This window comes from Propithecus coquereli, unplaced genomic scaffold (assembly GCF_000956105.1).
Source record: "Propithecus coquereli isolate 6110/MARCELLA unplaced genomic scaffold, Pcoq_1.0 Scaffold138, whole genome shotgun sequence".
NCBI lineage: Eukaryota > Metazoa > Chordata > Mammalia > Primates > Indriidae > Propithecus > Propithecus coquereli.
The window spans coordinates 5646029-5661509 of record NW_012138080.1 but is presented as its reverse complement, the minus strand read 5'-3'; the positions used below and the strand labels follow the sequence as shown (position 1 = coordinate 5661509).

General features: G+C 37.0%; 1 protein-coding gene across 1 annotated transcript in view; it reads right to left on the bottom strand.

Moving 5' to 3' along the window:
* Positions 1-6221: 6221 nt before the first annotated feature.
* MDH1 (malate dehydrogenase 1, NAD (soluble)) overlaps positions 6222-15481 on the bottom strand; it is a 19829-nt gene continuing 10569 nt past the window's right edge. Inside the window, exons 5-9 of the mRNA XM_012639199.1 lie at positions 13842-13964; positions 8398-8574; positions 7797-7910; positions 7158-7247; positions 6222-6559 (exon numbers count right to left, since the gene is read on the bottom strand). Of these exons, the coding sequence (XP_012494653.1) occupies positions 6434-6559; positions 7158-7247; positions 7797-7910; positions 8398-8574; positions 13842-13964 (630 nt within the window). The 3' untranslated portion in view covers positions 6222-6433. The remainder of the gene's footprint in view (positions 6560-7157; positions 7248-7796; positions 7911-8397; positions 8575-13841; positions 13965-15481) is intronic.

The window sequence follows — 15481 nt, the reverse complement described above, 5'->3', positions numbered from 1 at the left end:
GACAGTGGGGCACAGGTTCTTGGGAATTTTTTTCCCCTTAATCAATACACACATTGACTACCTACCTGTAAGGCACTCTAGAGAAGCAGGGAAGAGCATTCTAAGCAGAGAAAATAGGCAAATAAATATAGCTGGCCCCCCACTGAGTAAATCTCAATGACCCCTATATAATCCTCTCCCTTAACTACCTGACCTTTTGAGTCATTTCCCAGAAATGTTGGATTTTTTGTAAAAAAGGAGCTGAGATTCTGAAGGCCCCTGGGCAGACTTCCTGTAACTCACCATCCCCCACAACCTGTCCCCAAAGCACATGACCTGCCCCAAGGCACAAGGCCCCTCCTTTAAAAGTGCATGATCTTCCTTAGTGGGAGATTTGAGGCAGCTTCTCCCCTTCTCCCTACAAGATGTCTGTCTGTAATATTAAAAAATTCCTTTCTTCCTTGGCAACCTTTATTGTCTCAGTAATTGGATCTTTGTGCAACAAGCAACTGGATCTAGACCCAAACCCCTTTGTGGTTTCGAACACAAAGTCACGAACTACGCAAGCGAATAACTGCCCAAGCACTTTATCATGGCTAAAGTGGAAGGTACGAAGGGGGACTGGGAGTAACAGTCAAAGATGGGGCTGGGAACCGTCACTGGGGCCAGATTATGATGGACTTTGAAGTGATGCTAAGGAGTTAAAAGAAAGAAAAAGAAAAGCAAAAAAACCTATAGAGAAGGAAAAAACCCCTTTTCCTCTACTTCCTAGATTCCAGCCTTCAGCTGGGCCCCTGGAAATTTATCTGACTAAAGATAGATTAACAAGAGAAGCACAGAGTTTATTAACACATATGGCACACATACATGTGGGAGAAACTCAGTGATGAGTAACTCAAACAGATGGTTAGAATTTGAGTTTACATAGCTTCTTAATAAAAAACAATACATTTATAGAGAAGGGAGAAGACAGAGGAAAAGGTTTTAGGTTTCCGAGGGTGGCAAACTGGGAAAGTAAGTATATGGGGGAAACTAATGGAGTAAAGTTTGTGTAGGTCCATCCCAGAGCCAACTTTCTGTCCCCTTCCTGGCCGTAAAACTTCCCCAGGAGAGGGGATTATGGCAGTCCTCATTCTTAGAAGTTTCTGCTTGTAGTCAGTTAAGGGAAGCTCTGGGAAGGCTTCCTCTGCATCTATTGAATGTAACATAACTTCAGCTCAAAATAATCTTTATGCCAAAGTCGCATATTTTGATCCCCTATAAACTCAACAAATAAATTAAGCCCTTGCTATGTGCCTTTCATTTAATCCTCACAAAAACCTTTTAAAGAAGATAATATTATTATTCCCATTTTGTATCTGAGGGAATCAAAATTTAGAAAGGTTTAAGGACACTTAAAAAGAGTCAGGGCTAGGATCCAAATCTGTCTGACTTCCAAGCCCACGAATTGGTCTATTTGTCAAAAAATGGGAAGTAAAGTATCATCCTTAACCAATAGTCTGAATTGGACTAGGGAGAGAGGAGAGGCATAGACTCCAAACTAAGCTCTCATTCCCACAGTGATTGCAGCAGTCTTTTTTGAAGAGATGACAACGGCTTGGACCAGGGCAGTAGTGGTAAGGATATGAGGAAACGGGATGGATTTAGAGACATCTATTCTGCTGGAAACTGCTTTATTGAATTGCACTACCCAGGCCAGGCTATGAATTTGATTTAGCTATAGGTCACAAGTATATTCCCAGCAGAGTTAGGGGCAAATTGACGAGAACCCATTTACTCAACAATGTTTATTGAAATCTCACTACATTGCAGGAACTGTGCTGGGTGATACCAATTATATGACACTACTGGAAAAACACCTGAAACCTATACACACCTATTGAATCAGTAACTCTTTTAGGTTGTATTAGAACCCATCAATATTTAGAAATCAAATCATGGATGTGTTTCTTGTTTTGTTAAGAATGTTTAAAGTCATAAAGATCATGAGTTCTTACACGAATTTCCTAGGGACAACTAACAGCCTATTTTGCTGCTTTTTGTTTTTCATGGTCAAGTTCTTAAGCTTATATATCAAAAAGGTACCTTCTAATAAACTTTGTCCCTGGTCAACATTCCTTTAGAAATATTGTGGCTGGCTTAAAGTGTTATTTTAAAAAAGAGTTTACAAGAAAAACAATTAAAAATGTATTCAATGTACATATTACTGTGGGATCCAGAAGGCTGTGGCTTTCAAAACAAACCAGATTCAACAGTGTTAAAACAAAACAAAACAAACACCACCACTGGCTGGTGCAGTGGCTCATGCTTGTAATCCTAGCACTTTAGGAAGCCAAGGTGGGAGGGGCAGCTTGAGCTCAGGAGTTTGAGACCAGCCTGGGCAACATAGCAAGGCCCCATATCTACAAAAAACAGAAAAATTAGCCAGGTGGGGTGGCACGTACCGGTAGTCCCAGCTACTCGGGATGCTAGGGCAGGAGCATTGCTTGAGCCCAGTAGTCTGAGGCAGCAGTGAGCTATGATGAAACCACTACAGTTTACCTGGGCAAGAGAGCATGACCTTGCCTCAAAAACAAAATCAAAAAAACCCTTCCAGGCTGGGCGCGGTGGCTCATGCCTGTAATCCTAGCACTCTGGGAGGCCGAGGCGGGTGGATCGTTTGAGCTCAGGAGTTCAAGACCAGCCTGAGCAAGAGTGAGACCCCCTTTTTTCTCAAAAATAGAAAGAAATCAATTGGACAGCTAAAAATATATATAGAAAAAATTTGCCGGGCATGGTGGCACATGCCTGTTGTAGTCCCAGCTACTTGGGAGGCCAAGGCAGTAGGATTGCTTGAGCCCAGGAATTTGAGGTTGCTGTGAGCTAGGCTGACGCCATGGCACTCTAGCCCGGGCAACAGAGTGAGACTCTGTCTCAAAAAAAAAAAAAAAAAAAACCCCTCCAAAAATGCTGCTGTGCTTTCAAGGAATTTATCCCACATATATACTTGCACGTGTATGAAATAACATACTTACGAAAATAGTGCAGAATCTTTACAGTAGTAAAGATTGAAAAGAATCTACAAGTTTGTCAATAGGGGACTGGCTAAATACACATTTGGTTTATCCATTCAATGGATTGCTACACAGCTTTTAAAATGAATGAGGTGGGCCGGGCGTGGTGGCTCATGCCTGTAATCCTAGCACTCTGGGAGGCCGAGGCAGGAGGATCATTTGAGCTCAGGAGTTCGAGGCCAGCCTGAGCAAGAGAGAGACCTCGTCTCTACTAAAAAAATAGAAAGAAATTAGCTGGACAACTGAAAATAGAAAAAATTAGCCGGGCATGGTGGCGCATGCCTGTAGTCCCAGCTACCTGAGGCAGGAGGATCACTTGAGCCCAGGAGTTTGAGGTTGCTGTGAGCTAGGCTGATGCCATAGCACTCCCTCTAGCACAGGCAACAGAGTGAGACTGTCTCAAAAAAAAAAAAAAAAGAAAAAAAGAATGAGGTGGCTCTACAGGTATCAATATAGCTCTAATATTGAAGGAAAAACACAAGGTACAGAACAGTGTTATAATTTATGTACAAAAAGATGATTACATGCACACAAAATTTATATACATACTTGGGTAGTGCACTGAATATTTCTGAACTATGGGACAAAAATGGTGTTTAAATGTGTGGGAGTCAGGTGAGAAAAAGACATTTCTTTTCACTCTATAATCCCTTTGCTTTTTTTCTTTTATTAACTCTCAAAATAAATGTGTGTTTTTTTTTTCCTGGAAGGATAAACAAAAACTTTTTTCAAGAGTATTTATCCTTGGGGAAGGAAAGGGCTTTTGATTTTCATTTAACACCATTTCATTGATTGTCTAACATGTATGTGTTAATTCTATTTAAAATATGATTTAACTGGCAGTGGAATTATAGAGATTTTTTTTCTCTTTATGCTTTCTTAAAACTAATTAATTAAAAAAAAAACAAAACTGTGCTGGCCATCATTCTCTCTTGTTTAGGAAACATTACCAGGGTCATGATCTGTAGAGGCCGATATTCCACTAAGGTTTAGATTTATGCAGAGTGTACCTCTTTTGGAATGCTTTTAAATCCAACTTTAGTGGCTTAAAATGTAATGCCCTTTTGCCTTATAATACCCTCACATGTCATTTCCTCAAGTTCTAGTAAAATGCTCAGGAAAGGCATAGTCTTTTCACAAATTATCATACTGGCTGCTTAAAGATACAATTTCCTGGGCCCTGACTCTGTCCATTAACAGAGGAGGCAACAAAATGCTGTTTTCTCAGTAAAGGTGCCAGGAGTGAACAGTGTGAAGAAATGGCATGAAGAGTGAATCAATTTCATAATGTGAATATTCAAACACAAACCCATGCTTCAAAGGAAGTTGGTAAGAAATTACCTGTTTCTACAAGTAATCTAAATCTATTCACTTTTATACAGACATATTTTCTTCACGTAACATTTTCTTTTTAATTCTACATGAGGCTGGGTGCAGTGGCCTCTAATCCCAGCACTTTGGAAGGCCAAGGCAGGAGGATCACTTGAGGCCAGGAGTTTGAGACCAGCCTGGGCAACATAGTGAGGCCCTGTCTCTACAGAAATAAAAATTAAAAAAAAAATTAGCTGGCTGCAGTGGTGCATGCCTGCAGTTCCAGCTACTTGAGAGGCTAGGATGGGAGGAATGCCTGAGCTCAGAAGTTGCAGGTTGAAGTGAGCTATGATTAGGCCACTGCACTCCAGCCTGGGTGACAGAGTGAGACCCTGTCTCAAAAAAAAACAAAAAAAACCAAAAAAACAGAACTACAGGAAATCAGTTTTCATGCTTCCAATTAATTACCCTTCTAAAGATATATTTGATTCTTCTTTTCTGGCTCATATAAAGTACAGAGAAGATAATAATAGAGGAAGCCAAGAGGAAGGAGCAAAAGCATGCTTTCTTCTTCAGACTTCTGTCTCCCTCTTGTACCCTTTACTAGCAGATTTTTAACAAGGAATAGCAGGTAAAGAAATGTGGTTTGCAGAATTCCAGGCCCGGTGTCACAAGAATAGAGAAGGATCTGTTTGGAACTGAAAGAGAATAACTTAACAAATAGTACATGTTCGTAATTTCTTTACACAAAATTTAATTAATTCCATATGAAATTTTATTTTTATGCTTCTAATAGTATTAATGGTTCTAAAGGAACTCTTGTTTTTTCTAGATCATATGCAATATGAGATAGGTGATCTTAAGTAACAAATCTAACCAATAAGTATTAGAGCATCCATGAAGAGTACATTAGGCTCTGAGAAATTTATGATATTAAATGTCTATTATGTGTGAACAATGTGTTAAACACAGGATGAAAAGATAGACGATGCCTTTTGCTCTCATGGATTTTGAGGAAAAAAGGCTATTTTTTTCTCTCTAGACACTGTCCCTGAAATCAAAATCCAGATCTTAATTAACAGATAATTCTGATTAAAAATGCAACACTTAAACTTAAAACCCACTGAATCTTAAAAAAAATCTTTAAAAGCTACTAACTTCAGTATGGTTATAAGAGCAATGATATACTCTGGTTTCTCTTCAGATGGTATAAATCTTTTGCCTTTTACTAAAAAAGAGCAACAGTACTGAGAACCACTGCTTTATTTAGAACTAAGATAGTATTTATAGGTCTCTAATATTAGCAGCATAATAAAAGGCTGTTTTTTAAAATAACATTATGTTTCTAGTAATAAGCCTAGACTGGGAATTATTAACACTAACATACATATCTGGGGCATTTACTGGTTACGAAATGTAAATGATTCCTTTCTGTTAAAAGGTAATACTCAAGGGAAGACTTACTACCATTTTTTACTATTGTGAATATGTTCTAATTTCATCCAATGGCATAAAACTGTTAACAGAGTATTATCTGCAACCTACTCAACAGCTAATCTTAAAATCAAATTATCTACAAAGTATGAACTAATGGTTAAGATTTAAAAAATATGATATCAATAAATATTTGCCTAAGGTAGGCAACACTTAAAAATATATCCTGAAATAGATTCATTTATTATCATAAGGTGGGTTTCCCTATTCTATTTAAATATAAGAAACTTATGTTTTACGTTTGTAACATTTTCTAGCTTTACTGCCTTTCCCTGGTTAAAAAAAAAAAAAAAAAATCAAAACCCCTTAGGCAGGCTGGGAAACACACAAGTTCATTTTCTCAATAGACACTAAATATTAGCTAGAAATTAGAGTCTGAGTCACTTTCATTTGAATATATATTTATTTAGAATGCAGCACTAACAGCATGATGATGAACTGTCACAAATCTGTACCAAGAAGCACACAATCTTAAAATGTGTTGTTTTTCACAAGTAATTTAAGTATAGCATTATTATTATTTGGTATTAGACTCAAAGACGACATTTAGATTCTTCAGCTTTGGAGCATTTAGTAACATCAAAATGACTGCCTAGTCAGGCAGAGGAAAGAAACTCAAAAGCAGTTTCTTTTTCTTCTGCCAGTTCCTTTGCAGTAAGATCCATCTTCTCACGTGAGAAATCATTAATAGGGAGACCTTCAACAAACTTCCAGGTCTTATTCTGTTTGAAAATAATTGCAAATAAGAGAATTACAGTTAAACTGGAACTGATCTTCCAGCAAGCAACAACCTAGTTTGAACTTACATCTAGAGGTATACCTGTTTTAAGTCTGATTCGAAAGAAGTATATCAAAATCCAGATCTTAATTAATAGATAATTCTGATTAAAAACTCAACACTTGAACTTGAAACCCATTAAATCTTAAAAAAAATCTTTAAAAGCTATTAACTTCAGCATGGTTATAAAAAAGAGCAACAATATACTCTGGCTTCTCTTCAGATCATATAAATCTTTAGCCTTTTACTAAAAAAGAACAATAATACTAAGACCCATTGCTTTACTTAGAAATAAGATAGTATTTATAGGTCTCTAATACTAGCAGCATAATAACATATGTGTCTAGTGGGAAGAGTTGAATCTTCCTTTCCAAATTAATTTCAATCTTTTAATGATATGAAGTTGTAATACACACAATTTTAAGCTTGCAAAAAAGGTCTAATTCAGTAAAGGAACATCCTTCTAGACTGAGTTATACCATTTTTAAGAAAAATATATAACTATTTTCCCACAGAAGGGAAATAACTCCAAAATACCTTACCTTGATCACAACAGGGAATGAGTAGAGCAGATCATCGGGAATACCATAGGAGTTGCCATCAGAGATAACACCCATGGACACAAATTCTCCCTGAAAATAACAATGTTTTACATTCTTATGGTACATAGGGATTGCTTTGTACAACCAACACATGAACTAACAAAATCAAATCAGGTTGACATTTTCTTACTATGTGCACAACTTCATTACTGTATAAGGAACTGTCACCAGCACCAGGCACTTCCATGACAAGATAACTTTCATGGATATTATTTCATTCCATTGTTCGACATCATATATGAAATGGGCCAGAGAAACAGAAATCTCATTTTAAAATAGACAAGCTGTGGCCCGATATTACTCTTAGGAAGAAAAAAGGTCACCTCCACCACGTGTCAGGCGTTGTATTGTGTATTTCCATATGTAATCTCATTTAACCCTCACAACCCTATGTGGTAAATGTCATGTAAGAGATGACAATAGCTCAAAAAGGATAAGAAACTACCAAGGTTACTCAACTAGTAGGCAGCTGAGCTGGGAAATGAACCTAACCCGACTGTTAAGGTTATGATCTTTTTACATTATAGCATCAGGGGACAAATAAAAAAGAGTGACCTGTGCAAATCACTGAGTCCTCACCTCTGGGGTTCCAAACCAGATGTCTCTGACGTGGTCAGAGATGGCTTTCGCAGCAGACATTGCACTGGATAGTTTCCGAGCCTTGATGACAGCAGCACCACGCTGCTGCACAGTCTGGGATGGGGCAGGCAAAGGTAGAAGTGTTACTTGATTATGACAGCAAAATTTTCATCAATTCCAAGTTGACCCTGGGGTGAATGGCTGCCACCACTTAATGTGTACCCAGTGCTGGCCTCACTCACCTAATTCAGTTATAAGCATCAGTCTTTTTGAAAAGAGAAAACTACAAATCCCCATAGAACATTCACCATACTTAACACAAAGCATGGATCTTGCTATAAAGATAATCAGATAACTAGAGGGTACTCTAGTTTTTCCCACTTTTACAATCAATTTCAAATGCTGATCATATCAGATCATGACTGGCTTATTAGTACGATCCCAGAAGAAAGTACACAACCATCAGAGCAATGGGAAAGATCCACTCTTCTTGAGGTTTCCCCTCACACCCCTGGGAAAGACACACAGATCAGAAAATGTTATGTGTCTCACAAGAGTTCTTTATGCTTGGCTGGTAAGAGGGCTCACAGATTTTTCTTACCGTGATAAATTCTCCCTTGAGCCAGCTGTCATCTTTCAGAGCTTCATAAACACCAACTTCCTTTCCTTGTAACTTCACCTTGGCATGGTTGACATCTGGATACTGAGTCGAGGAATGGTTTCCCCAGATAATGACGTTCTTTACATCATCAGCAGTCACACCAAGTTTAAGAGCAATCTAATTAAATTTAAAACAAATACATTACTTAGACAAATGCTTTTTATTTCCAATTGTGACCTGTTTGACAAATATCCTTAAGATAAAAAGCTTCTGAAACTTCAAGAGAACACAAGTTATATTGATATATAAAAAATGGAAATTTTATTGCTTGGCAATGTCCTTTATTTTGAGACAGAGTCTTGCTCTGTTGCCCTGGCTAGAGTGCCGTGGTGTTAGTCTAGCTCACAGCAACCTCAAACTCCTGGGCTCAAGCAATCCTCCTGCTTCAGCCTTCTGAGTAGCTGGGACTACAGGCATGTGCCACCATGCCCGGCTAATTTTTTATATATATATATATATATTTTTAGCTGTCCAGATAATTTCTTTCTATTTTTAGTAGAGACGGGGTCTGGCTCTTGCTCAGGCTGGTCTTGAACTACTGACCTTGAGCGATCCACTGCCTCGCCTCCCAGAGTGCTAGGATTACAGGCGTGAGCCACCGCGCCCAGCCGGCAATGTCCTAAAACTGCTTAACAGTGTTAATGTGAACTTGAAACATTATGGGGTAGAATATTTAGGAATAGAGAGCATCCTATAGTTTGATTAACTTATTAGTAGTACGGTAGGTTTATCCAATGTAAAACATCAACCAAGAGATTAATATTGCCTGAAGATCTAAATGTGATCTTTGTTTCACGATTAATGTTTACTTGGAGATGTTTCCTCAGTACTTCTGAGCAATCAGATATTTAGGTACTTTCTCCATATTTAGGTGAAATTTTTATTATGTACCATATATAAATTAATTTTCAAATAATTCTACATATGAAATTTTGGAGTTGGATGGGACTCATTATCAAAGTATGAGTATTCTCATTTTATAGATTAGGAAACTAAAGGAAAGAGGTATACACAAACACACACACACACACACACACACAAATATAACAGACGTAACCATCTCTAGCTGTAGGTTCAGAAAGCACTTTATGATCCTGCAATACCTTGCAATCACATGTATTACAGCAGCCACAAAAAGGGTTAGAAAGTTATGTCTTGAAATATTTAATTAAAATAAAATCAGCTTGTTTATTCTGTTATTTGTCTGATAAGTTTCTGTGCAGAAAAGAAATAAATTACAGTTTGGTATATATATAATTTGTTCCTAAGTAGAAAGCAGAATTCATGATGTGGAAGGGAATGTGGAAAAAAAATTTTAAGAAGTTGATTTGTTAGTGACAATGTGGGTAATTTTTCTTTTCTTTGTGTAACAATAAGAATGGGAGAAAAAATTAGTTGTGCCAGAGTCCATGCTTTAGCACAAATAAATAAAAGCAGCACTACACCAAAGTTCTATGTGAACATTTACCATATAAAGACTTAGATGTATGTTACAGGTCTTAAAATGATTTTTTTTTTTTTTTTTGAGACAGAGTCTCACTCTGTTGCCTGGGCTAGAGTGCCGTGGCGTCAGCTTAGCTCACAGCAACCTCAAACTCCTGGGCTCAAGTGATCCTCCTGCCTCACCCTCCCGAGTAGCTGGGACTACAGGCATGCGCCACCATGCCCGGCTAATTTTTTTCTATATATATATTTTAATTGTCCAGCTAATTTCTTTCTATATTTAGTAAAGACAGGGTCTTGCTCTTGCTCAGGCTGGCTTAAAATAAACTTTAAAAAGCCAATCTCAAAAGGTTCCTTACTGTATTGATTCCATTTTTGTAATGTTCTCAAAATGACAAAATTATAGGAGGGGAGCAGACAGATGGTTGTCAGGGCTTAGGGAAGGACAGGGAGGTGCGACTATAAAGGGAGAGTTATGAAAAAGTTCTTTTGTGGGTGATGGAGAAAATCTGTACCTTGATTATGATGGTAGTTGTAGGAATCTATAAATGTGATTAAATGTCATTGAATCATTCACAAAGACATATAAAAATGAGTGAATATAAAAACTGCTCAAATCTGAGTAACTTTAGTTAACAGCATTGTGTATAGTTTAGTCAAAATCAATCCTGGTTTTGATAATGCTCTATAGTTCTGTAAGATGCCACCAATGGAAGAAGGGGGGATGGGTACATGGGACTTCTCCTGCGCTATTTTTGCAACTTCTTCTTAGTCTATAATTATTCCAAAATAAAAAGTAAAAAAAACCCAAAAAAAACCAAAAAAAACCCAAAACCCAATTAACCAACCAACCAACCAATGAAAAAGGATAAAGATGGAAAAAAGGCTGCTAAAGTGTTTGCAATGACTTGACTGGCCTTTCACACTAATTTATTCAGTTAAGTAAGGAGTAAATTGTCTTTACTTTTACTCTGACCCTTAAACCAGTTGAGATTCATTTCTTAAATCCTAGAACAGATATCTAAAAAATTAATTTAAAAAATTCTTTGTGACGTCTTTAAATCAACTCTGACTTAATCCCTGCTTCATATAGAGTCCTGCAAGTATTAGGACTACTAACTATAATATCAGATGGTTGGTTTCTGGGTTATCCAGCTATTAATCTGCTTAGCCTATGGGATAGAGTGGCATGCTGTTTAATGCATACCATTTTCGGGTCTGAAAGGACTTGGGAAGAACTACACTTATACTTACATATATTTAGCTAGCATTGTAGAGAAAAAAAAAATTTATACCTTGGGCAAGTAACCCAAGATGTACATTACCAAGAACTTAGAGCCAATAACTCTTGTGAATGTCAGCTTCAATTGCTCCAAAGCACAGTGAAGACAAAATGCCTCTAGGCCTCTCCTCCCTCAGGTGTCCTTGGCTCCCTTTACTTCCTTTGTTCTTGTTGCCCACCTCCTCTTGCTCCTTTGATCTCTTGAGCTAATCCACTTCTGCCTGAATAGTAAAGGCCAGGTACTTTGCACTCAGCAGATGTAATTTCTGAATATCATTCATGTCAGAGCTAGTCTAAATTAACACGTACCTGGTATAAGAGTTCCTTGCTCCCTTAGATATTCATACCTGTAATATAGATCTGTTAAAGTTTTTTCCCTCAGTAATTTTCTTCCCCGTGATTCCCTGTCAAATTACCTTGTCAGCAGACCTATATATACAGCTTTGGTTTGCAAATGTACAGGGGAGTTCTACAGATGATAAAACAGTTACTAAGTATCTAAGGTTTTGGAATTTCAACAAATTATGTAAGAATAGTGACCATTCATATAAAACAACTTATGTTGGGGCTTGTTATTTTTCTCACTGGATGAACAACTTCTGTTAGAGGAAGAAACTAAAGGAAGAAACTAGAGGAAGAAACTAAAAGCTCTCACTGTGTCAGATTGACTTGCTGAAAAAGTACCTAACCAAGGGCCTCTGTAAGAAACAAAGAACATGTGCCAAATGTGGTGGTTAAAGTTTGATGAGACTGCTTGTTTCTCCCCTCTTTGCTTATTCAGACTTTTGCCCCATAAGGAAAACTGTTTCAGGCAGTGGAACAAACTGTCACTTAGTGGTAATTCTGGAAGCAGAATTTTCCAAAGCCTGCCTTCACTGAGGCCTCAGGTGAAACAGCAAAGAAGGAGGTTTGTCAGAGTCCTCATTTTACCTCTTTCTCCCTAGGAATTAAATAAGTAACCATTTGGTAATCCAGAGTTTACAATTGCAACATGTAGAATATCTTTTCCTTTATAAGGGCCCCATAGTACCCAAATCTCCTGCCTCCAATCATTCAAACAAACTCTCGTTCCTTCCCAGCCACCAGACCCAGCTCACAGTCCAAAGCCTCTCAGGGAACGTTTTCATTTTAAGCTTAGTTATCCAATGATCCTCTAAGTCAACTGGAATGTTTAGGTTATATCCCTGTTAATAATAAAAACAAAATCAATAATAATAGCAGCCAAGCTTTACTGCGTTTTACTATGTGCAGGCACCATGCTAAGGGCTTGAAATAGATCTTATCTAATTCTCATAACAACTCTCTGAGGTAGATATAATTATTAATCCCTTTTATAGTTTGAATAGACTTTCTCAAGGTCTCCGAGATCGTAAGTAGACTTAGGTCACTAGATACCATTAGGTAAGAACATATGTAAGAATTTGGAGTCAGGCAAATCTAGGTGGCTTCATCATTTACTGGCTGTATGACTCTGAGCAGGTTCCCTGACTTCTTTGTGCCTCAGGTTTCTTATCTATAAAACAGGGATTATTAATAAGAGATACCTCATATAGTTACTATAAAAATTAAATGAAAAAAATTACATGTAAAGCGTTCAACCTACAGTAGAAGCTTACCAAACATAAATTCTTTCCTCTTTCACTAGGCATTCTAGAGCTGAAAGATTATCAATTCTCAGTTTAAGGCAGTGGTTTTTCAACTTAGACCTCACACCCATCTTCTGGCTAAATATAATTTTCTTGAAACTAAATAAAGTTCTATTCTCTACAAGAAAAAGCACTAACTTACACACATCTAGCAGTGATGACCTATGGATGAGGAGCGACATGCACAAAAGTGCTAGGACAAAGGAAAGAAGTTATGTCTGAGAAGTAGAAGTTTATCATGATTTCTAGGGGAATCAAGACCAGTTACATCTGTGGAAGCCCAGGAAGCTGGCTCAGATGAGTGGCCTGGCTTCTGATTTTCTGAAAAGCTGTTGTTAATTTCCTGGTCACTAGCTCCTTGGCATATTTAGCTAAGGCTCCAAGGGGTATGGGAAATTAACAACAATTAAAGTTTAGCTCCTACATAGTAAAAGTAGGAAATTCTATGGACACCCATGGCATATTAAAAGGACAGAAAACTGAAAATGAAATTAAATATAAAATTGAAAATTAAAATCTGAATTTGATTTCTTAGCTACAGGGAAAAAGGAAGCAGAACTACACAAACACACAAAGCTCAAGCCTTTGGTTTTATAATCACCTATATATTAGACAAAATTAAATTATGTACCATTATGTGAATGATTTACCCTAGTAACTAATTTTTAACTACTGTAGCAGGAGAACATTAGCAATTGCATTTAATTATAGCTAGCAATTGAGATATAGTTGAAGATAAAATTAAGTAGGAAGTCCAGCCTCTGAGTCCTTAAGAGAATAGATTTAAAGACTCCCTAAGAAATTCAATAATAGTTTACTTTTTTTTTCTTTTTTTGTGGCATGAAGACTTAGCATTTAGCATATTATAGTTTACTTTTAATTCAATAAAATAGTTTCCTCCTAAACAAAAATAACAATACAAAAGCACAAACTAAGATTCATTTATTTTAAAAGTGAGAAAATAAGGTTTTCAAGTTGAACATTCATAAGATTTAAAATGCATTTTTTCTTACTTGAGATTTAGCTCGGTTGTGATCCAAACGAGTCAAGCAACTGAAGTTCTCCTTGGGGATGGATGGAGCTGACTTGGAGGCAGTCAGGCAGTTGGTGTTGGCTGGGTTCCCCACAACAATCACCTGGGTGGGAGACACAGAAGAGTTACACACTATAAACTTATTAACTATCTTAGACTGTGACTGAAAAATGTTAACAAGTTGCCTTTGTATCAAGTCTGTATGAGCTTAATATACACAGTATAGTTACTACTGTAGTTTGTAGTAGGTTTCTATTCTCCTTTTTAAACACTTTTTTTCCTTGTTAGTATTTGGTGTGACAACTGAAAACATTTCTTTAATAGAGCCACCATTATGCCTATAAGTCACTGTCCAGGTAGCAATATCTAAGGCCTAAAGCATTTCTATTTTATTTTTGTGCCAAAACAGAGACAGAGCATTTATCTACTTGCCACAAAAAAACAAAAAACAAAAAACCCCCAAATAATCTAAGGCTCTATCTCAGTTTGATTTATTCATCAAATTTTCCTTCTTATAAAAGTAGTCTAAGAAACGAAATTCTAATTGAGTAGTTTATTTTAGACAATGATTTGTCTCTGTGAATTAAAAATGTTTCTCAAGCCTGCCTAATCCTAAGAATTACCTGGGCTATTTGCTAAAATATGGATTCCTAGCCTCCCATCTACTGAATCAATCTTTGGGATAAAACACTTCAGGCTATTTTTTGTATTGGAGAGGTGTAGGAAACACCAAATATGATACACCATAGGAAAATGTATATATGGACTTTTAAAAAAGTTATAAAAATCTTTTAAAAAATTATTTTGAAATATCAAATTTATAGAAAAGCTGAAAACATATTATAAAGACCAATTCGTATACCTCCTTTACCCAGATTGTCCAATTTGCTCCCTCTCTCTCTCTCCTCTCTCCACAGGCACATAGTATCTTTAGTATTTTTTTGCTTCATTTGAGAACAAGCTGTAGACAAGGTAGTCTGTTGCCCCAAAGTCCTACAGGGTTAGTGAATATTTCCCCCAAACAAGGACACTTTACTGTGCTAGCAGTACTACCACTCCAAACAGCCTGAATTTTAGCAGTCTGAACAACTTTGTAATCTTTTACTATGAGACCTATGGATTTCTATTCAACTCATTTCTATTACTTTCCGTTAGTGATTACAGAAAATACAAATTAATTATTTAAAATGAAGTCCACAGAAAGCAAAAATGCAGACATCTATGAAGTGTCATAGATAGAATGCTATAATTGGCAACTTTAAAAATCTTATAAAATTTTCTTTTACCTTTTTTTGAAGTCAGGATAGGGAAGTGTATGGACATCAGTAAAACCCCTAACCAGCAAGCCTTTTTGTTGTGACAATTAAGTTCTAGTTAATTGATAGTTCATTGGCAAAAGAAGGCTTACTGTACTATTAAGACAAATTTAGAAACTTAAGTAAATAGCTTGAACACAAAGAGATGTAACAGGAAGTCATACCGACTTAATTCCTCAAGAGACAAGCATATTAAAATTTCCTCTGGGCCGGGCGCGGTGGCTCACGCCTGTAATCCTAGCACTCTGGGAGGCCGAGGCGGGCGGATTGTTTGAGCTCAGGAGTTCGAAACCAGCCTGAGCAA